The 24516-nt window shown below is 43.5% G+C and overlaps 1 protein-coding gene across 1 annotated transcript in view; it reads right to left on the bottom strand.

The window, feature by feature from the left end:
• Positions 1 to 24516, bottom strand: part of ULK2 (unc-51 like autophagy activating kinase 2) — a 360264-nt gene that overhangs the window by 71474 nt on the left and 264274 nt on the right. Inside the window, exon 20 of the mRNA XM_069226356.1 lies at positions 19667 to 19776. Within this exon, the coding sequence (XP_069082457.1) occupies positions 19667 to 19776 (110 nt within the window). The remainder of the gene's footprint in view (positions 1 to 19666; positions 19777 to 24516) is intronic.

Raw genomic sequence — 24516 nt, 5'->3', positions numbered from 1 at the left:
TTCTTCCAGTTTTGAGTAATTCATTATTTTTCTTTTTACGGTGTGCACACCAGCTACTTTTTCCCTTTGGAGAATCTGAATTTCTTCCTTCTTCCAACAACTCGCTATCGGCTTTCTGACGAGAATTCGTTATGGCTTAACAGAGCTTCAAGCAACTGCAGTAAGGAACCCTTTTGTATGATTTCCAGACTTGCCAATATGTATACGTAAATATATATTCAAAAACTCTTCGCCTTGCAGACTTGCCAGTCTTAGAGACAAACCTCAGTGCTCAGAGTAATTCCTAGAGACTGTGATTGAGAAAACTGAACCTTGAGAAGGAGTTTTCGTTTCCTGTAAAATACTTTAGTAGATTGTATATTTGTGAACCTTTGAACTGTTCTCTAACCTTGGATACCTATGACTCCTGGAGAAAAGAAGATATTAAGTTAACATTGTTCTCTTAGAGAGAAGCTAGTCTCTCAAAAGATCCAAGTTAGGAGAACTACAGAATTGGGTGAATGTGTATGGCTGAACAGTTAAATGCGCAGTAGGAATGTACTTATCTATGCTCTTATCACCTGACTGCAGGTCCTTCCTTTAAAGAAATCCCAATAAGAAGAAAGGTGCAGGTTACAGAAGCACACACGGATTTATCCTATCTTCAAGTGGGAAAAACAGGCTGGAACTGGATCTGGATGCGGTCTCTCTTTTTCTATTCCCATTCCCCTTCCCCCTAGCAGATGCAGGGTTCAGATAATCAGTAAAGTCTGAGCACATATCTGTTGGAGGGAGTTAGGTAAAAGGCATCTGCTCCTGTGGAAGTTTGATTTAATGGGCAATCTCCCAACATCTGCCAGGGAAGAATAATTGTGTGGTGGATGGGTTGTCTTGGTTACCTTTGAACAATGAAAATAATGAGGAGCTTGAAGACAGTGAGTGTGAATTGACATTTGTGAATTGACATTTACTAATTGACGATGTGATGTTTGTTCAAAATGATAAAACAGAGTTGGAGTTATCTGAGGAAACGTGGATGAAGGAAATGCAGAGAGATGATATATTATTGAAGGTAAAGGAATTCCTCATGAAGGGGTGGGCGTCTGAACGGCAGTTACAAGGGGAATGTGGTACATACTGGAAAGTTAAGGATGAATTATCTGTATGTAATGGCATTAGGAGGTGACAAAATAGTACCTCCTTATGGAATGCAAGGAACTATTGTTAGGTTGAGACATGAAGGTCATGGCGGTATAGCGAGTTCCAGAAGGAAGATAAATGAACATTTTGGTGGCCAGGTCTGGATGGTATGGTGACCCGATGGGTGAGAGAGTGCAATGCATGTAAATGAAGTGATAAGACTGTCAAACCTTTGGTGATACCGTTACAAATTGTTGAACTGCCTGAAGGGCCTTGGCGGAAGGTAGTAATTGATTACATGGGACCATTTGTTACTTTACCTTCTAAGGAGTTGTATGCTATTGTCCTTATTAACTATTTTTCCAAATGGCCAGAGGTTCGTATGGTTAGCAATGTAACCACTGATGTTGTCATTGAGCTCTTGGAAGATGTATTTTCCAGGGAAGACATTCCTGAAACCCTTGTTTCGGATAATGGTGTACAACTTACATCAAGTAAAATGCAATCTTTCTTGAAACGTTGTGGTGTGAACCATGTAAGGGTGTCGTTGTATCATCCAGAAGGTAATGGTCAGGTTGAAAGGCTTAATGGGTAGTTATGGAGGCAATACAGTGAGCATTGGAATCCAATTTATCATGGAAGGAAGCTCTTCAAAGTATGCTATTATCTTATAGAATTACACCTCATTCTGTAACAGAAAAAAAACATTTGAGTTATTGGGGGGGGGAGCCATCTTCCAATTTAGTCCCATGGTGGCTGAATAAGAGACAAGAGGAGACATTAACTGAGGACTATAATCACATTAAGGGAAAGAATGCAAGAGTACCATGGTGAAGTGCTGAATAGAATTAATGGAGGAAGAACCATGCCTTAGGTGGTGGTTGGGCAGTATGTACGTATGAGGAATCCCGGATTAATAGGTAAAGAAGCTGCTCAGTGGTCGGGTCCTATGACGATTGTGAAAGTTTCGGGTAGTGCTATCAAGCTTAAAGTAGGTAGGAAACATAATTTGCGGCATGTGAGCTTGTGTAAAGAGATTAACATACATGAGGGTGAGGATTGTGGTAGGCAGGATGATATTAATGTGTATTTATTGGGAAATATTCTACGTTGCAATCAGATGTGGTACATTCAGATAGTGGTAGTGACACTAGAAATAATGTGAGGTCTGGTAAAGGATGTGTGCCTATTTGACAAAGTCAGAGAGAAAATAAATTACTGGGGTACCTAAAGAATTTGTGATGGAATGTTAATAATTTATTCCCCAGTAAGTGGGGTTGTGTTTACCCAGATATATATATATAAAATTAAAAGAAAGAATGATACATTTTTACATGCAGACACATCTATGTTGTTTTCAAAGGGGAAAATGTTATTGTTGGGGGGGGAAGATGTGTGGTGATTAGAATGTAAAGATGGTCATAAAGGATATGCAATCTGGGGATAGAACGGTTGGGAGGAGAGCGTTGTTGGGCAGTTGCTGTGGGCGGTTGCTGGTGCGTGTTGTGCTGGCATTACTCCTTATTGTGAACCCCTTTCTTGGAGAATAAAAAGAGCTGGAACTGAACCTGTCCGTGTTGGTGTTCTCATTCTTTACAAGACCCTATGTAATATAGGAGACTTAAACAAGGAAGGTTGATCAGGCAACTGCAAAAAGGCTGAAATATCAAACACATATCCCCAAAGCAGAGCCCTGCTGGGCAAGGTAAAGAATGAACAACAGAACCTCAGAGAGAGGGGCAGAAAGGAAAGAAACCGACTTGTCTGCTCACCATGCCACAAATTTCGTCCAACAACAGGCGCATACCAGTTTTGGTGGAGGGACACCTAGCTGCCAAGATTACGTTACAGACTTTGGGAGAAAGGTCAAAAGCTGCCAACTGCTGCTGCTCAATTTCCACGCCAGAAGGCAGACAGACACAGGTTTGGGTGAAGAACCGTCCCCTGCTGGATCGCTGGTTGTGCTCAGAAGCTAAAGATACCATACTAGCCCAGTCCTGAGCCACAAGGGAAATGCCCAGACATTCCAACCATGACCAGAGGCGCGGAGCCTCCTGAAGAAGGGTCCATGACCCCACCCTGTTTGTAACAGTACCACATGGCGGTGGTGTTGTCCGTGAACACCTGCACCACTTTCCCTTTGAGAGAGGGAAGAAATGCTTTAAATGCAAACCTGAGCGCCCTGAGCTCCAGAAGACTGATGTGGAGCCTGGACTTAGCCGGAGACCAGACACCTCTGATCTCCGCCTTCCTCATATGGCCACCCTTTCACAGAAGTGACACATCTGTCACTACTGTCAGATCTGGTTGGACAACGGAGAGGGAACTGCTTATGGCCCAATCACAGATCGATCACCACCACTGCAGATCTTTCACAGTTCCCTCTGAAATTTGGACCATGTCAGAGAGATTCCCCTGATGCTGTGCCCGCTGGAACATGTGGTCGCAGTGGAGAGCCTGCATATGCCATCTGGCATGTGTGACTAGCAGAATGCAGGAGGCCATGAGGCCCAGCAGCCTCAGAATCATTCTCGCCAAAACCCAGGACAAAGGCTGAAACATCAGTATCATACCCTGAATACCCTGGACTCGCCGCTGAGGAGGAGAGACACGAAACTGCACTGTGTCCAGAATAGCTCCAATGAAAGTGAGTGTCTGAAAGGGAGTCAGGTGTGACCAGCACGTTGATAGTGAACCTGACACGGAGTCCTTTCTTATTTTTTTGGACCATTTATTGGCATCAACCATGAGGCAATACAGTCTGGCTCCTTCCTCTTTAGTCACCCATCAACTGCCACCCATAGAATCTCATGCTCCTGAGATTCCACTTGGTGACATCATTCACTTAAAGGAATACACATTACAGATAGAACCACAACACATCTCCATCCTTTAAACTGACTACATGGCACAATCTACATATATCGCTCACTAAATTAATACAGCCATAAGAACAGTAGCAAATGAGAAAATTAATTATCATATTGAAAACAGAAGAAAACAAACAAACAAATAAAGAATTAAAATACAAACATAGAATTATTCCAAACTTAGAAATGATTAAAAATGAAAACAGATTAGGAAAAAATTATAACAATAATTTACCTAAACAACATATAGGAACAGCACTAAAGCACCTATAGAAGATTAGAAGTAAACAGTTCATTTCACATTACCTAATACACAAAATCTTCAAGATATTTAGGACACTCACTCTTTCTCATGCTCCTCCTAACCTCTTCACTTCCATCAGACTTTTCACCAAACTTCTCTTCATATATATCCTTCTGAGTAGTCACTCTATTTACACATTTGGCTAAACATGACATACTCCAAACCTCACGGCCCTCCAAAACTACTACATTCATTGTTTACCTTTATTATTGTTTTTGGTCCCATAAATTTGGATTCCCCTTTGGGATTCCACTCAGGTCTTTTGATAGAGACCATATCATCTTCATGCTAAACTCTTTGACCTACACAATGCCTCTCATCAAACCTCTTCTTGTACTTGGCTTGATTGGCAATCACTTTGTCACAAAGGTTTTGCTCTATCTGGTAACATTACATTACTTCTCCCTATAGAACACAACCACAACAGGTTTACTTTAGAACCAGCTAACCTGCCTTTCAAAATTCAGAAAGGGACCATTCAAGTAACAGTATTTGGTACATTTCTGTGAGCCCACAATTTCTCTCTAAGAACAACTTTTAAAGGTAGCTTATTTTCAAGAGGAATTTGTACACTTGCTCTTACTAACTGGTTCATTTTTTTCAACTAAACCATTTGTTTGAGGAGCATGGAGCTCAGTACGGTAATGAGAAATTGCTAAACTTTTAATAAAGGTTTTCATCTCATGTGAGGAGAAACTGAACACCATTGTCTGAAATTATTACTTTGGGAATTCCTTTGCAAGTGAAAACATCAGTCAATAATTCTATAACAGTCTTAATGGTGACTGAATGCACACAACTAGCAGTGATCCACTTAGAGGTATAATCAACTAGGACAATGACCCATATAAGCTAGGTTAATTAGTTTCTCATATAACCCCTCAGGTGGAACCAATCTGTCACTCCTGTATAAATTACCCTCTATAATACTAAGTTCATCATTAACACTCCAAAATGTCTTACCTCTATCTGAACAATTGTTTAAAATGGGTAATCCTTCCACTACATAGACTAAATTGCGAACTGTGACTTTTTCACACTCCAAACAACATTCGTCTTTGTCAGTAGCATATTCCTTATTCCCCAATATTGGAACTTGATCATCTGGGACATGATCTCCAAAAGGTAATCAGGAGAGGAAATCAGCAGGAATATTTTTTTTTTCCTGGCAAACACTCAATTTGGAAATTAAATTCCATTAGACTTCCTACCCAACGTTTGATGCATGAAGTTGTGTTTTCAATACTTCGGCAGGCAAACATCTGTACAGGAGGCCTATGATCACTCCTGAGCACAAATGGTAAACCCCAGAGGTAATACCGAAAATTATTTATGGCCCAAGTGCAAACTAGTGCTCGCGCTCCACTATAAAATACCGTTCTTCTGATCCTTTAAGAGAACGTGATGCAAAAGCTACTACTTTCTCCTTCTCTTCTTCTACTACTTGTGAGAGAACCGCACCAAGACCCTTTAAACTGGCATCAATGGACAATAATGTTTTTCGTTTTACATCAATGACCTAATGTAGGCATTTTTCCAATCGCATTTTTCACTACATTAAAAGCCTCCTCACACTCCGGAGATCATTCAAAACTCATAACTTTTTTCAGTATTACTCATAAGTCTGTACTACACTTGCAAAATTGTTGATGAATTTCGACTAATACTCAGCAAGGCCAAGGAATGATTGCACCTGGTCTTTATCAGTAGGTATTGGCACTGATATGATTGACTTAGCTAATTCAAATTTGGCTTAATACTATCTTCAGAGATGGTGCACCCAGATATGAAATGGTGCCTACTCTAAATTTGCATTTTTCCCTTCTTAAAGCCAAACCATAGTCCTTCAGTCTTAAGTACTGCTCTCAAAGCTGCATCATGCTTGATCCCAAAAGAGTGACAAAAGAGAAAAGGTGTCTTGAATCTTCATGAAGTAAAATCTGATGATATGCTGCCGATAAATCTTTTACACTGAATAATTTGGCTCCAGTTAGCATGGTCAGAGTTTCATTGTTCTTTGGTAGCGGTTGACAAGCTACCCATTTGCACTGGTTGAGACCTCTTAGATCAATACACATTCTTATTTTTGACCCATTATCTTTAGGAGCTAATACTAAAGGAGCTAACCATTCCGAGGCCTCAATTTCTTCATTGACTAAACTAAGCAGTCTGTCCAGTCCTTCTTGCAGAGGAGTCAGCATTAAATGTTGTACTTTCCTTACTACATACACAACTGGTTTAGCATTAGACTTCAAAATGATTTTATGTTTGAAATTCGCCAATAACCCAAGTTTGTCATTAAAAGCCTCTGGAAATTCATTAATTTACAATATCGTATCATCGCTTACTCGTGATATAGATGAAACCTGGTCAGGTGAATTTGGATTTAAAATAATACCCAAATCCCCCTGTGCCGCCAGCCTAAAGACTATCACCACACTTTGCTACACAAACGTTTCCTACCGTTTCGCGCCCTTTAAATGTTATTGTTATAACAGAGTAGCCAAATAACTCAATCTTCTGTCAGCCATAGCCCATAGGATTGATGTCTGGTGGAGATAATTCAATTTTGTCATCCGTAAAAATTGGCTCTCAGTTCTTGTCACCAATTAATGTTAAAGGAGATCCAGAAACTGCAAGGACTGGGACAATTTTTCCATCAATTTCAATGTCACACCTTGACATTACCAACTTAGTTTCTCTTCCTCCTGCAGCATGCTGGTTTCCACTACTTGAGCAGTCAACATGTAATATAATTTGTTGATACGTTATTGTTTTATCCACAGAGTTTACTTTGGAGTTTCTGCAAACGTTTGCTAAATGTCTCTTCTTTCCACAATTTCTGCAATTGCTATGTCTAGCAAAACATTTGAGGTTATTTGCTAGATGCCCTGGATTACAGCATTTATAGCATCTGATTTTGGAGTCTTTTTGCATGGCATGACTGATCCTCATTAGTCCAGTTACTTTCTGTACAAGATCCCCTTCTTAAACATTATCAAGGATTTAAACTCTGGCTAAAGTGGAGGTGGAACTGGATTCAGTCAATGTTGAAGAGGGCCTGTTGAAGTATGAAAATTGGAACCAGCATCGTTCATTTCTTTGACCCAGAATGTAGCATGTTCCATGCTCTCAACAATGGTTATTGCTTCTTGCAAAGATGGGTTCTTTGCTAATAATTTCTCCTGTACCCTCAGGTTGTTGGTACATTGCACAAGTTGATCTCTTATAGGAGACTCAGTCAGGTTAGCGAATTCACATGTTTGTGCTAGTGTCTTGAGGGATGCAATATAATTTCCTACTTTCTCGTCTCTAGCTTGCATTCTCACAAAAAAATTGTGTCTCTCCATGACAATATTTATTTGTGTTCCAAAATGTGTTTAAGCATTATAATTGACATTTCAAATACATCCCTAGGTTCCCAGTCAGCAGTACCAATAATTATTAAGTCAAGACTATCATAAATATTCCTTCCTTCAATATCTAAATTGTGTAAAAAAAAAAAAAACGCCTTGTTTCTTTGCAGGGGAAAATGTTTCACCACCATTAACAATTAAATAGGAATCAAACTAAGGTATCCATCTCTTCCAGGGTAATATGTGTTCACCCTGTTCTGATGAAAAGTGTGGTGGTTGAAACATACTGAGACGAGAGTGGTGTGACATGTTACAATAGCAATCAATATAATAGACTAAAATAATAGATCAAAACAATAAATTACCATAACAAGCTAACATAATAAATCAATAAAACTGGCTAAAATAAAAATAAATATTCCAAGATGCCAGCTTTTAGAACTGAAATACAGTTCATAAAGTGCAGTATAAGAAAATGTTGAACGGTTTTATTGTTCTTGTCACACTCAATAATTCATCATTACTTTCTGAATGCCCCAGATTAATAAAAGGAAGTGGCAGCAGCATTCTAGTTTCCAAATGCAACGTACCAACAGCTACAGAGAAAGGGAGTGCCCAGAATATTTCTTCATATATTAGGAAACACGGCTGAATTTAACAAGAAATCGGTACAATTGCACGTATCTATGTACTTTAAATTAAGTGCTCACGCTAAGTATCACATGCGTAGTTTAAAATGCTGCAGAATGTGCGCTCGCGATGCGATCCGCGCGCTGCAGACGCACTACTGCAATTGCTTCAACAAAACCAACGCAATGCTACAGAATAGGGAAATGCAAGGCTAAGCAAGCTAACTCTTGGATGTTGTACAACAGCGTGGTGGATAAAGTCTAGATTAAGATATTGTAAATATCCAAAAGTCACAATACCACATTCATCTGGAATTGTTCCAAATCAACGTGCACTCTTTGACAACTGCACGCAGGGTTCAGAAAAAAATAGGTAGATGCTTCAGATTGTCGCCACTTGACACGGACTCCTTTCTTATTTTTATAGATGATTTATTGGCATCCACCATGAGGCAATACAGTCTAGCTCCTTCCTCTTCAGTCACTCATCAACTGTCCCCCATGGAATCTCATGCCCCTGAGATTCCACTAGGTGACATAATTCACTTAAAGGAGAACACATTACAGATAGAACCACAACAGAACGCCAGCGACTGTAGAAGGTTTGCCGTAGTCTGGAGGTGGGAGACAACAGCCTGGGGCGAGCCTGCCTTCAACAGTCAGTTGTCAAGGTAGGAGAAGACAAACCCCTAACTGGTGTAGATGAGCTGCGACCACCGTCATCAATTTTGTGAACACCCAAGGGGCGCTGGTAAGGCCTAAGGGGAACACGGTGAACTGAAAGTGCTTGTGACCTAGCACAGACCACAAACAACGTCTGTGTGCAGGCAGGATGGGGAATGTGAAAGTAGGAGTCTTGCAAGTCTAACGCTACCATTCAGTCTCCAGGGTCCAAGGCAGATAAGACCTGAGCCAGAGTGAGCATTCTGAACTTCTTCCTGAGGAAGAGATTGAGGGAACGTAGGTCAGGGATAGAGTGGAGGCCCTTGTCCTTTTTGGGCACCAGAAAATAGTGGGAATGACAACCATTCCTCGCAGAGAAGTGACAAGTGATCCTCCATCATCCGATCGTAGGATGGTGGCATGGCCAGAGGGGTAGTCTTGAAGGGGAGCGAGTAGCCCCTTCGGGCAATTTGCAAAACCTACCTGTCCGTCGTGATGGATTCCCAGTGGGGCTGGTGATGGGGCTCCCTGACCCACAGAAACGTTGGATCCCACATTCTTGTCCACACAGAGGCTGGGGAGCATGTGCAGCACCGTAGCTGGAGGGAAATGGACATGATTGGATGCCCCTTCCGCAGCCACGAAAGGGGCGAAAAGCGGACTGAGGAGGGCGAGGAGCAGCTGCGAGGCCACAGCCCGGGACTCCGGAGCTCAAGCTCAGTCCGCTTTGTCTCTGAAGAGACTGGTCCCATCAAAGGGCATGTCCATAGGTGATTGCTGGACATCCCCCGAAAAGCCAGAATTCCTTAACAAATCGTGCAGCCTCAAGGCCACTGTCAACACAGTCGATCTACCTAGTGAGTCGGTCCGTGTCCAGCCCACAATGAATCATGATCTTGGCTACAGCTCACTCATCAGCAACCGTGTGGGAAAGATCGGCCTCCTCAGGGACCTCTGGCAGTACCTGCATATAAAGTATGGGAATGGCAGCCCAAATGGCATGCAGTGTTCACAGACCTCAACACCAAACTGGAGGAAGAAAATAATTTCTTCCCAAATTGGTCCAGTCGTTTTGATTCCCCGTCCGGAGGGTGCGGATAGGAATGCAAAAGAAGAGGAAGAAGGCTGAATGACCAAACTCTCAGGTGTATGATGTTGGGTCAGAATTAAGGGTTGTTAGGTGCAGGCCTATGGCAGCGGGCGATTGTCTTGTTAACAGGAGCCCCTGCGCTGGATTTAGACCACATCCCCAGCAGGACATCAGTGAGGGCTTCGCTGATTGGTAAAAGAGGTTCAGATGTAGAAGCCCCGGGCTGAAGCACCTCGGTCAGGAGATTAGTCCTGACAACCACCGAAGGCAGATCGAGGCCCAGGACCTTGGCTGCTCTTCTCACCACCACTAAATATGAGGCTCCCTCCTCTGTAGCCACAGTAGGAGGAGAAAGCATTCTAGCTTCAGGGGAGGTGTCAAGATCACTAGCTTTGTATAATTCCTGAGTCCAGTGCATTTCAGGATCTTCTGGCTGGAATTCGAAAGGTTCCAGCAACCCCTTGCCTACGCTCACCGTACCAGTACCACAGGCCCCACAGGCAAAAGGGTCAGGATTCAATGTGGGAAACAAAGTCCCTGTCAAAGATGGAATCGACGTTGAGTGATGTCATTCCAGCTCCAGATTGGAGTTGGGAATCAGTATGGGATCGACATAGATTGTGGGCCCAGCTGGCATCGGAAGAATCGACATCCTTTCTGGAGAAGGTCGCAATGGCACGACTGGCGTCAGCACAGATCTGGTAACGGATTCTGGGGTACCCTCCGGAGCTGAGGCCAAAGATGCAGGCGCGGAACCTGAGGGGACTCCCTCCAACCCCACTGGGTCCAAAGGCATCACAGGAGGGTAGGACTGTCAAAAAATGAGGCACATGGCCTCGTAAAACTCTGAGTTGGGCAGGGGTGGCTCTGGCTCCCGAAAACTCAGGGAGGCACGGAACCGACCCAGAAGCAGGCTCCTAGGACGGGGGCCTAGAACATCGACGCTCCTCCTGCGTCGCACCGTCCGAGCATTGGGGTGAAGTCAAAGAACATCTGCTCTTCTTTGACTTCTTCTTGGGACCCCAATGTCCCGACAATTTGGAGTGGGACGAGTACAAGTGGTGATGGCTCCATGAGCTGTCTCGTGAACTTCCTCTCAAACAAGACGGGAAGCGACGCGAAGCCAAGCGGCCATGAGCTTTAGTGACCACCCCCTCAAAGCCTTCGGGTTCATGGCCCGTCACTCATAGCACAACTTTAGGTTGAACTCCAGGCATCACAAGCACACGAGGTGTCGATCTGTCACCGACGTGCGGTGACGGGAGTCATACGATTTGAATTGGGTCTTGCAGGAGGACATCCCAACACACCAAGTAGGTCAAAAACTTAGACAAAAAGGTTAAAAAGTCAGTTAAAAAAAACGACTGAGGGTAGCTCTTCCCTGAATCTATGCGTAGGCTGGCATAGAAAGAAAAGAACTGACGTCAGCGTGACGGGGTGTTGCCTATATATGACCACTACGTCATTACTACGACCACAACAGACGCTGAGTCAACCAACGCCACCAGACGGCGCACAAGGGTACTGCTTGAAGAAAATTTTTGGATCCTGTCTGACACCTGGGGGATATTCTGAGGTGAGGAGGGTGCAACTAGAAATCTCTATCAGATGCAGAGTCTGCTTGTCTCTGAACAGACAGGTGCCATCAAAATGCATGTCCATCAAAGAAGCCTGGACATCACCCAAAAAGCCAAACGTCTTCAGCCAGGTATGACGTCCCATGGCCATTGTTATGGAAATCTTGCTGTTTCTCTCCCATCGGCAACAGCACGAGTGAGTATAGCCCAGTCCTCCTCCGTCCGCGACCTGTGGCAACAACTGCGCAACCGTATCCCACAGCGTGTGAGAATAACGGCCCAAAAGGAATGCGGTGTTCACTGACTGCATTGAAAGGCTGGCAGAAGAAAACATCTTCTTCCCAAATTGATTCAACCTTTTGGACTGCCAATCTGGAGGAGCAGTAGGAAATATGCCTTAGGAGGTAGAGGCTTGGACTGCCAAGTTCTCAGGGGTGGGCTGTTGCATCAGGAAACCTGGGTGCCCAGGTGCAGTGTGATGGCGGCGGGCAATCAACCTGTTCACAGGAGCCCCTGTGCTGAGTTTGGAAGAGGGACACAGTAGGACGTCAGTGAGGGCATCACTGAACCGTCGCAGGGTTTCTGAAGTGAAAGCTCCAGGTTGCAGCATTTCTGTCAAGAGATTAGTCTTGATGGACATCGGGGGCAGTTGAAGGTCCAAGACCTCAGCTGCCCTCCTCACCACCATTGCATAAGAAGCCACCTTCTCCGTAGCCAAGGTAGGGATAGAAAGCATACCAGTATCTGTAAATGTGTCCAGTCTGCTGGCTTCGCCCAAGTCCTCACACCAGTCCATTTCACTCTCATAAGGATGGTATTCTAAAGGGTCCAGCAACCTCTCCCATTCTTCCTCAAGGCATAGCCCAGAGAAATAGGGCTCAGGATCTGAGTGAGGTCGCAAAGCTCTGGTGCTGGAGTTAGCATTGGGCGAGTCCAATCGAGCTCTGTGTCAGAGTCTGAGATTAAAATGGGGATAGCTCCACCGGTGGTGCCAGAACTGGCATCAGGGAAGGCTGAGGTGGTACAACTGATGCCGGTCCGGATCTAGGACTGGATCCTAGGAGGCCCTCAACACCGGAGCAGATTACCTGGAACCCAAAGGGGCCCCCTCCAAACCAGGAGGCCCGAAGGTGCTCCAGCAGGGTCAGACTGCCCAAAAATGAGGCAACTTCTGGTTGTGGTCACGCTCCGGACACCACAAATCCCAGAGCTGAGGATCCGTCACAGATGTCGCCCGATGACAGGATCCGCAGGGTTTGAAACCGGTCTTCCTAGAACACATCTCTCGAGATACCAGGAAAACAATTCTCAAAAAAGACTTCGACAAAAGTGAAAAAAAAATATATATATATATGGAAAATGTCACTTACCCAGTGTACATCTGTTCGTGGCATGAGTCGCTGCAGATTCACATGCTGTGCACATCCCGCCATCTGGTGTTGGGCTCGGAGTGTTACAAGTTGTTTTTTTCGAAGAAGTCTTTTCGAGTCACGAGACCGAGGGACTCCTCCCATTTCGACTCCATTGCGCATGGGCGTCGACTCCATGTTAGATTGTTTTCCCCGCAGAGGGTGAGGTAGGAGTTGTGTATGCTAGTAATAGTGCCCATGCAATGGAGTGAATACGTATGTACATAATGAAGTTTAAAGTAATATATTTACAAATTTACAAATGTTCAAGATCAACTTCTAAACGGCTACAGGCTCCCGGGGAGGCGGGTGGGCGTATGTGAATCTGCAGCGACTCATGCCACGAACAGATGTACACTGGGTAAGCGACATTTTCCGTTCGATGGCATGTGTAGCTGCAGATACACATGCTGTGCCTAGACTAGTAAGCAGTTATCTCCCCAAAAGCGGTGGTTTAGCCTGTAGGAGTTGAAGTTGTCTGAAACAATGTTCGTAGTACAGCTTGACCTACTGTGGCTTGTTGTGAAGTTAACACATCTACACAGTAGTGTTTGGTAAATGTATGAGGCGTAGACCATGTTGCTGCCTTACATATTTCGTTCATTGGAATATTTCCTAGAAAGGCCATGGTAGCACCTTTCTTTCTGGTTGAGTGCGCCTTTGGTGTAATAGGCAGCTCTCTCTTTGCTTTAAGATAGCAGGTTTGAATACACTTAACTATCCATCTAGCAATGCCTTGTTTTGAAATTGGATTTCCTGTATGAGGTTTTTGAAAGGCAATAAATAGTTGTTTTGTTTTTCTAATTAGTTTTGTTCTGTCAATGTAGTACATTAGCGCTCTTTTGATGTCTAATGTATGTAGTGCTCTTTCAGCTACAGAATCTGGCTGTGGGAAGAACACTGGTAATTCTACTGTTTGATTCAAGTGGAACGTTGAGATAACTTTTGGTAAAAATTTGGGATTTGTCCGTAGAACTACTTTATTCTTGTGTATTTGAATAAATGGTTCTTGTATGGTAAATGCTTGAATTTCACTCACCCTTCTTAGAGAGGTGATGGCAATTAAAAATGCAACTTTCCACGTTAAGTATTGCATTTCACAAGAGTGCATGGGCTCAAAAGGCGGACCCATGAGTCGTGTTAAGACAATGTTGAGGTTCCATGAAGGAACTGGTGGTGTTCTTGGTGGTATAATTCTCTTTAGGCCTTCCATAAACGCTTTTATGACTGGTATCCTAAATAATGAAGTTGAGTGCGTAATTTGCAGGTAAGCTGAAATTGCAGTAAGATGTATCTTTATGGAAGAGAAATCTAGTTTTGACTTTTGCAAATGTAGTAAGTATCCTACTATATCTTTTGCAGATGCGTGTAAGGGTTGAATTTGATTATTATGGCAGTAATAAACAAATCTTTTCCACTTATTTGCATAGCAGTGTCTAGTGGTAGGCTTCCTAGCTTGTCTTATGACCTCCATACATTCTTATGTAAGGTCTAAGTGTCCGAATTCTAGGATTTCAGGAGCCAAATTGCTAGATTCAGCGATGCTGGATTTGGATGTCTGATCTGTTGTTTGTGTTGTGTTAACAGATCTGGTCTGTTTGGTAGTTTGACATGAGGTACTACTGACAGGTCTAGTAGTGTTGTGTACCAAGGTTGCCTTGCCCATGTTGGTGCTATTAGTATGAGTTTGAGTTTGTTTTGACTCAACTTGTTTACTAGATATGGAAGGAGTGGGAGAGGGGGAAAAGCGTACGCAAATATCCCTGACCAGTTCATCCATAGCGCATTGCCCTGAGACTGATGTTGTGGGTACCTGGATGCGAAGTTTTGGCATTTTGAGTTTTCCTTTGTTGCAAATAGATCTATTTGTGGTGTTCCCCAAATTTGGAAGTAAGTGTTCAGTATTTGGGGGTGAATCTCACATTCGTGGATCTGTTGGTGATCCCGAGAGAGATTGTCTGCTAACTGATTCTGAATTCCTGGAATAAATTGTGCTATTAGGCGAATGTGGTTGTGAATGCCATATTTTCTGTGTTAGGAGACACAACTGTGTTGAGTGTGTCCCTCCTTGTTTGTTTAGGTAATACATTGTTGTCATGTTGTCTGTTTTGACAAGAATGTATTTGTGGGTTATCATGGGTTGAAATGCTTTCAGCGCTAGAAATACCGCTAACAGTTCTAGGTGATTTATGTGAAACTGTCTTTGCTGTATGTCCCATTGTCCTTGGATGCTGTGTTGATTGAGGTGTGCTCCCCACCCTGTCATGGAAGCATCTGTCGTTATCACGTATAGTGGCACTGGGTCTTGGAAAGGCCGCCCTTGGTTTAAATTTATACTGTTCCACCATTGAAGCGAGATGTATGTTTGGCGGTCTATCAACACCAGATCTAGAAGCTGACCCTGTGCTTGTGACCATTGTGATGCTAGGCACTGTTGTAAGGGCTGCATGTGTAACCTTGCATTTGGGACAATGGCTATGCATGAGGACATCATGCCTAGTAGTTTCATTATCATTTTGACTTGTATTCTTTGTTTTGGATACAAGGCCTGTATTACATTGTGAAATGTTTGAACTCTTTGTGGACTTGGAGTAGCAATCCCTTTTGCTGTGTTGATTGTTGCTCCCAAGTATTGCTGTGTTTGATACGGCTGCAGGTGTGACTTTGCGTAGTTGATTGAGAAACCTAGTTTGTGTAGGATTTCTATGACATATTTTGTGTGATGTGAACACCGTTTTAGCGTGTTGGTTTTGATTAACCAATCGTCTAGGTATGGGAACACATGTATTTGCTGCCTTCTGATATGTGCAGCTATTACTGCTAGGCATTTTGTAAAAACTCTTGGCGCAGTTGTTATTCCGAATGGCAACACTTTGAATTGGTAATGTATCCCTTGGAATACAAACCTTAGGTACTTTCTGTGTGAAGGATGTATTGGTATATGGAAATATGCATCCTTTAGGTCTAGTGTTGTCATGTAGTCTTGTTGTTTGAGCAGTGGGATTACGTCTTGTAGAGTAACCATGTGAAAGTGGTCTGATTTGATATAGGTATTTAATGTTCTGAGATCTAGTATAGGTCTCAGACTCTTGTCTTTTTTGGGTATCAGAAAAGTACAGTGAGTAAACTCCTGTGTTTAATTGTTCTGTTGGTACTAATTCTATTGCTTCTTTCTGTAGCAATGCCTGAACTTCTAGTCCTATAAGATCTATATGTTGTTTTGACATACTGTGTGTTTTCGGTGGGACGTTTGGAGGGAATTTGAGAAATTCTATGCAATAACCATGCTGGATAATTGCTAAGACCCAAGTGTCTGTTGTTATTTCTTCCCAATGTGTGTAAAACTTGGATAGTCTGCCCCCCACAGGTGTTATGTGGTGGGGATTTGTGACCTTGAAGTCACTGTTTGTTTTGAGGAGTTTTGGGACTTTGGAACTTTCCTCTGTTTCTTTGAAACTGTCCTCCTCTATACTGTCCCCGATACCTCCCCGCTGATACTGGCTCTGGTAAGTGGGCATTGTTTGTGAGGTTGTGGCTTCTGTGGTCTGCCCTCGAAACCCCCCTCGAAATTGTGTCTTTCGAAATGTGCCTCTGCTCTGCGGGGAGTAGAGTGCGCCCATGGCTTTGGCCGTGTCAGTGTCTTTTTTAAGTTTCTCTATTGCAGTGTCCACCTCCGGCCCAAACAACTGCTGTCCGTTAAATGGCATATTCAGCACAGCTTGCTGTATCTCTGGTTTAAATCCTGATGTACGCAGCCATGCATGTCTCCTTATTGTTACTGCTGTGTTGACAGTTCTAGCAGCTGTGTCTGCAGCATCCATTGCTGATCGAATTTGATTATTGGAGATATTTTGTCCCTCTTCTACCACTTGCTGCGCTCTTTTTTGGAACTCTTTTGGTAAATGTTCAATAAGGTGTTGCATCTCATTCCAATGGGCCCTATCATATCTGGCTAAGAAAGCTTGCGAATTTGCAATACGCCACTGGTTTGCTGCCTGTGCCGCCACCCTTTTGCCTGCCGCGTCGAATTTTCTACTCTCTTTATCTGGAGGTGGTGCGTCTCCTGAAGTATGAGAGTTGGCTCTTTTGCGCGCTGCTCCAACTACAACAGAGTCTGGTGATAGCTGTTGTGTGATGTACACTGGGTCTGTTGGTGGCAGTTTATATTTTTTATCTACTCTTGGAGTAATGGCTCTCCCTTTGACAGGCTCCTCAAACACTTGTTTGGAGTGTTTTAGCATTCCAGGCAACATCGGCAGACTTTGATATTGACTGTGCGTAGACGACAGTGTATTAAAAAGAAAGTCGTCTTCAATGGGTTCTGAGTGAAGACTGACATTGTGAAATGCTGCTGCTCTTGATACCACTTGAGCGTAGCCTGTACTATCCTCTGGTGGCGACGGTCTCGCTGGATAGCATTGAGGACTATTATCTGACACTGGTGCGTCGTAAAGGTCCCATGCGTCAGGGTCATCTTGACTCATCCCCGTATGAGTTGGGGATTGCATCATTGGTGGAGTGGCTACCGGTGATGGTTGTGGAGAGTGATGTGGGGATGGTGGTGGTGTTACTTGTTTAGCCACTTTTGCGTGTGGCTGTTTGTCCTTGTCTTGGAAGGCAAGTTTACGTTTCATTCTGATTGGAGGAAGAGTGCTGATCTTCCCTGTATCTTTTTGAATAAAGAGCCGCCTTTGCGTGTGATCTGGCTCTATTGTCTCTAATTCTTGTTCAAATCTGTGTGTCTTCATTTGTGAGGACAGTCCTTGTTCCTCTGAATAGGAACTTATTTTCGGTTCGGAGGCCGGATGTTTCGGTACCGAAACCTTTTCGGCTCCGACGAAATCTTTTTTACTTTCGGCGTTGTGCCCTCTCGGTGCCGCTGTCTCGATGCCGAATCTTCTCGGAGCCACTCTCTCGGGCCCGAGATTGCTGTGTGCCGGTATCTCGACCGGAGTCGGATGACTTCGACACCAGCTCGCCCTTTTTTGGTGCCGATGGACGGTCACCTATTTTTCGGGTTAAGCCATGGCCTGTTGGCGGTGGCGTCCCCTGGGCTTTAGCGGTCTTTTCGTGAGTTCTTTGTTTCGACGTCTTACTTGCGGTTTTCGGCGTTTCTTCAGGATCGATCTCCTCCGAGTCCGAATCCTGGATGGAGAATGTTTCTTCCTCCTCCTCGAAACGCCCTTGTCCTGTCGGCGCCGACGCCATTTGCAGTCTTCTTGCTCTTCGGTCCCTGAGTGTCTTCCTGGACCGAAACGCTCGACAGGCCTCACAAGTATCCTCCTTGTGTTCTGGTGACAAACACTAGTTACAGACCAGGTGTTGATCTGTATATGGATACTTGTTATGGCATTTTGGACAGAAGCGGAATGGGGTCTGTTCCATCAGCCTTGAAGAGACACGTGGCCGGGCCGACCAGGCCCCGACGGGGATCGAAAAAACCCCGAAGGGCCACCGGAGCTCATCTTAATTCGGTGTCGATCTGTTGTAACTAACCCGATACCGAACGCAAACAATACCAACGATTTTTCCGAGATTCGAACTAACTTTCCGACCCGAAACACGGAGCGAAAAGGAACACGTCCGAACCCGATGGCGGAAAAAAAACAATCTAACATGGAGTCGACGCCCATACGCAATGGAGTCGAAATGGGAGGAGTCCCTCGGTCTCGTGACTCGAAAAGACTTCTTAGAAAAAAACAACTTGTAACACTCCGAGCCCAACACCAGATGGCGGGATGTGCACAGCATGTGTATCTGCAGCTACACATGCCATCGAACATATATATATATAATTTAAAAAGTCACTGAGGGGTAATGTAATTTCTGGTGTGGACGATGACAGCGATCAACGCCATCTACTGGCGCGCAGGTGTATTGCTCAGTAAATCTTCAGGATCTTGTCTGACGCCTGAGGAGAATTCAAAGGTGAGGAATCTGCAGCTAGAAGTCTGCATTAGATTAGCACATAATTCCCCATTCTGACCTGTCAAATTTATAACGGATTTACCCTGGGGAGATTTTGCCACATGCTCATTCTGTAAGGCAGAATGAACCCTTTGTACAGCTACTTTAATGAAATAAAACTTAGTTTGTCAATTAATAACCTAGTTGAGCTGTGAAGCTAACCTAATTTGAAAGACATTTTTGTTTCAGCACGCATTTCAGAAGAAAATACACATTTCCTCAAACAATAGCCTGTATCCCGGTTTCAGTGAGCACACAGAATCAATATTTAAAAAACAACTCCGGTGCCGCCAGGAGCTGCTTCTAAGCGCTCTTAAATTAGAGCTGCACAAATCTGCTATAAGGAAATAAATGTAATCAATCAATACAGGGCCTGAAATCACAGCAGTGTGTACAAAATCCATACAACCCCCTTCAAGCCACTATACTTCTCCCAAGGAAAGTTTAGATCACTGAAAACGATGTCGGGAAAAACTTCAGCCATAAAAGGAATTTGAAAATATGACTGTCCTGTGTCCATGTTCAGCTCCTAGAAGTGTTTTAATAATCCAATGGCATTTCGACCCTCCAATAATTATAAATTGAAACCTTTGTGGATGGGATTTTTTATGGTCACATAAGCAGAAAATGTAATGGGGGATTGCACCTTTACTGGTCCTAGAAGGCGAAGAGCAAGCCATACCTGTATCCATTGGGCGTTCAGCGTTGAGACTGTCAGTGCTTCCCTGATAAAAGTGGACGCCAAGCGATGGTCTGGTCTGCTGGTCTGACAGTTTCCCTGCACTCACTGACCTGTGCAGAAAGACAAACGAATATCTTACTTACCCAGTAGAGGTAGTTCACCGCATGCTAGGGACTGAGCAGCTTAAAACTGAATACTTCTAATGGGGAAGACCAAGTAAAATCTTCCTCTGTGTTGCCCTATAGGACACAGATGAAGGTATCTAATTTTGTGACTTAAAAGACTGAGATTCAAGAATGTGTTCTTTAGACCCACATGTTTGAATGTACTGCTCATTTGTGGAAAGACCGCAGCACCCTTAGAAAAGGTAATGTAAGGTATAAAGCAGCACCGCTAGGTCCTCGTCTGCCAGAAACCTCATGCCATGCCACTTACAAATAAAATACCTGATCTCAGTTTTTGGCTTTCCACTCCTAAGTATATTGATCATTTCAGCACATGGGACAACAGTGGATCATATTCATCGAGGAAAGGCTACTTTGCAAAGTACTGCATTGCAGATATACCAGGTCTTCACACTTCCACTGACATTGCATCTAAAGTAAAGACTAGTCTAGCAAATATATTGCACAATTTCTACCTACTTCTCTATCCACAAAAAAAGTGTCACAAAGGCTAAATGTATCATTGGAATTGTGCAGCTACAAACAGTCTTTTTAATAAAATGAAAAGTAACAATCCATGGGAGGTGAAACGCTAAATCTCAATTCAGGTTTGTCGATATGCAAAGCCAGTAAAGAAGCAGAACTGTAAACAGAAACCCATTTCTTTTCTTTTTTTGAACAATATTTATACGATTATTTATGAGAACAAAGCATTTTTTAAATTAACCGATTCCAAAATTGTCCCCAATGAACAGAATATCAAATTTCCTGCCTTCCACTGAAATGGAATAATGCCAGACCAGTAATGTGAACTAGTAACCAGCCATCAAATACCCAAATTCATTCTCTCCCCAAAACAATTAGCATCAAAAGCACTGAGAAACTGAATTCAGAAGCTCTAGAGAGTAAGAACACCACAAGCCAAAGATCAGCACAAAAGCTCCTTGTAGTGCAGTTCCAAACACCAACTGTCTGTGAGGTTCTTCACAAATCTAGAATTAATGACTGCGTCACAGTCTGTTCTCTGTAAAGAGCTAACTCCGATACAGCCAACGTTAAATCAGCAAAGTTACCCTTAGATGTGTGTTCAAAGAATTGATCCTGTGCCCAAAAACACACAGGTTGTACAACACAAAAGTGCCAAAAAAAACTAACTCTCATGGAGTAACTGCGATCGAGACACTCTTATATACATGGCTACTGCTGAAAAATAGTGACCGCCGAAAAATAGTGATCTTCAGCAAACAAAGGCCTGCTACATTTCCTCAGACTGTAACGGAAGAGTTGCAACTTTCCAATAGACAAAGCAGGGGAGAAGTGTGTCTCGTGACACAGAGAATACATAAACATAAGCTGCATAGCCAACAATTGGACAAAGCTCTTTGCATCCCTAAGACTTGCTCAAAAGTCTGACAACAATCCTTCCTACAGGGCCATTAGTCCTGGCCCCTTGATATACCTCCGTAAAAATACAGTTGTCCAGAGATATTTATTTGTTTTCGCATCATTAGAGAAATAATTTAGCTTGGGTAGACGTTGCTAATCCGGGCCGATTTTTAATGGACAACATTTTTAAAATATAGCGGATGTGTTACAACGATGATTTGATATATCAGGAACCATGATACTTCATTTTGGTGTCAATCATAGGCTTTGGGGGTCAAGTAGTCTTATAAGAGAAAGGAAAAACTTCTCAGAGCAACCCTTTTGCCATTTTCCAAAATGGCAGCTCTTAATGATGTGTTTTAGCCATCGAATTAATAATTTATTTTAATAGTGATTTTGTTTGAGGTTTTCCGTTGATTCAAATTCACAAGCATGAGCGAAGCAGGTGGTAGCAGAGGATCTTTAACTCCTGACAGTGTGTTGCTAACTACAAAATCTGAGGACTCCTTCAACAAAGAAAAGTGTGTCATTTGCCAATCTAATCAAAAAGAAAAGCTAACATCAACTGCGGCTGGATAGAAGAAAGCTCAAGATGCTGCAGAAATATGGCAAGATGAAGTTCACAAAAGATTGAGACTGATGGGTGAAGAGGATCAAATATTTTATCATTGTAATAAGTTCTACAAGCTGATTACAATGGGAAAAAACTGTCAAAAAAAATAGCAGAAACCAGTGAATCACAGCAAGAATCCGAATATTCTGAGAAAGCGACGACAACCAAACCCAAAGCCCATCCCAAGTGAAAGATTGATGGCTATCCCTCGTCTACATCAAAAAACTGACTAGAAAGCAGAGGATCTTCAATGTGTTACCTGTGGTTTAACCAGAACAAGGGCCAAAGGGACTGATGAAGGAACAAAGTACAGTGTATATGGGTCTCAAAGGGAAAATATGTTTTTAACTGCAGCTAGTTTCTTCAAAGATGAAGTTTTCAGCTGCGTAGCTGATCTAAACTGCAAACTGAATGTGTTTGCAGATGATCTGTATGCCCACTCAAATTGCATGTGTGCATACATTTGAAAATATGAATGTACAATGAGCTCCCAGCAGCAACGTAACCACCAACCTTCAGTTAAGTCAGCTCTCTCTGAAAAGTCACTGTTTAGTGCTGGCTATGGGTTCACACTCCGTGAGATCAGAGAAACAGTGGTCAACATTGATGAAACTGTATTGATCTATAATAATGAAATTAAGATTTTTCTGGTGAGAATGTACAAGGACAGAAGAAAATAAGTTACTTACCTGTAACTGTGGTTCTCCAGTATTGGTATCTTTCATAGATTCACATGCTTGAATCATTCCCCGTCATCGAAGTGGGAGTCCCACAGTACATAGAAAGCAATAAATATATTTTTTTTTTCATTGAAGTCAATAGGAAAAAACATATTAAATTGTACAACTATCAGCCTCATTAGAAAAGGCCCAAACTTCAGCCAATCAGGCGAGACCACCCCTTTAGAATCCTCAGCACAGAGGCTCAGTCTCTCAGATTTCTCCGCAATAGTGATTACAGGAAAGTAAAAGAGGTGCCCTTAACTCCAATACGTTTATGTGAAGAGTCGACTCTTGAGTGGACCATTTCCCTCTCACTGAAAGATCCTGCAAATGTGCGCCCCATCCCTCTAGGGATGCATCTGTTGTTATAATGTGCACTGGCTTGTCCTTCAGGAATGAAAGACCTTCTGAGATGAGGGGCATATCCTTCCACCATTTGAGAGCTTGTTTTGCTGATGGGGTTATCCGAATTACATCGTCGAAAGAACCTTCTATTTGCTTCCATTGATTGTCTAACTGCTGTTGAAATGTTCTCATGTGCAGACGACAGTTTTCTATCAATGGAATGCAAGACGAAAGGATCCCCAGAAAAGACTTGTAAGTCCGCACAGAAGCGGACCTTCTTTTTCTGAGACGTGCTGCTAAATCTCGAAGTTTCTTTCGTCTGTCGTGTGAAGCAAAGACTTTTGCTTGGACTGTGTCCAAGACGGCTCCTAGAAAAGTGATGTTCTGGGAAGGATCCAGCTGAGACTTGGGGTAATTGACTGTCAAGCCTAGTGTTCTGAAAAGAGATAGACATGTCTTCGTGTCCCTGGCAGCTTTTGACGTTGTTCATGCCTTTATTAGCCAGTCGTCTAAATACGGGAACACTTGTATCCCTAGTTGCCTGAGGTGGGCTGCAACCGGTGCCAAAACTTTGGTGAATTCTTGGGGCCGACCTGAGGCCAAAGGGCAACACTCTGAACTGGTAGTGAGTGCCTGCAACCCTGAATCGTAAGAATTTCCGATGATTGGGGTGAATGGGAATGTGGAAATATGCGTCCTGGAGATCTAAGGATGTCAAAGTCCCCTCGGTTGAGTAGGCGCAGGACGTCTTGAAGGGAAATCATGTGAAAAGATTGCTTCTTGAGGTATTTGTTGAGAGAACGAAGATCTAAAATAGGTCTCCAGTCTCCTGTCTTTTTCCATATAAGGAAGAAGTGGGAGTAAAAACCTGTTCCCCTCTGGCACCTTGGTACGATCTCTATTGCTCCCTTCTTCATTAAGATAGCAATCTGTTCCAGAAGTTCGTTGAGATGGGCAGGCGGGGGACCTCTTGGTGGCACATGAGGGGGAGGGTGGTTGAATTCTAGTGTATGTCCTCGGTTGACAATATCGAGTACCCATTTGTCTGAAGTAATTTTGGACCACTGGTGGAGGAACCTGGAAATTCTGCCCCCTATTAGAGTGTTGATATAGGGGCTGGGTACAGGCATCCGATAAATGTCAGTGCTTTCTTGCCGTCTCCTTGGTCTTGTAAGTCGACTTTCCTCTCGCTTGTTGCCTGAAATGCGTGGATGACTGTTGTCGAAAGGAAAGGTGGAACAAAACTGTCCCTGGTAAGAGGAGTATTGGCGATACTGTTGTGCGCCTTCTCTATAAGAAAAGGTTCCTATCCCTCTCGCTCCCCGAAAGGGCTGCCTCTTGTATTGCAATGTTGCCAGAGATCTGGCTGTCTCAGTGTCTGCCTTAATGGATTGTAACGCATCATCCACATGCTTGCCAAACAAGAGCTCGCCATCATACGGCATGTCCAGGATCTTTAATTGTACTTCTGGCCTAAAAGAAGTACCTTTCAGCCACCCTTGACGCCTGAGTACGGCCGCTCCGGCTAACTGGCGAAAACCTGTAGACGAGACGTCTATGGCGCAGTCTATGATCTCAGCCGAGATCTTTTCACCCTCCTGTAGAATCTTGCGCGCTTCT

This window comes from Pleurodeles waltl, chromosome 3_1 (genome assembly GCF_031143425.1).
Source record: "Pleurodeles waltl isolate 20211129_DDA chromosome 3_1, aPleWal1.hap1.20221129, whole genome shotgun sequence".
NCBI classification, from domain to species: Eukaryota; Metazoa; Chordata; class Amphibia; order Caudata; family Salamandridae; genus Pleurodeles; species Pleurodeles waltl.
The sequence above is the reverse complement of the archived record's forward strand: the minus strand, read 5'-3'. Positions and strand labels throughout refer to the sequence as shown.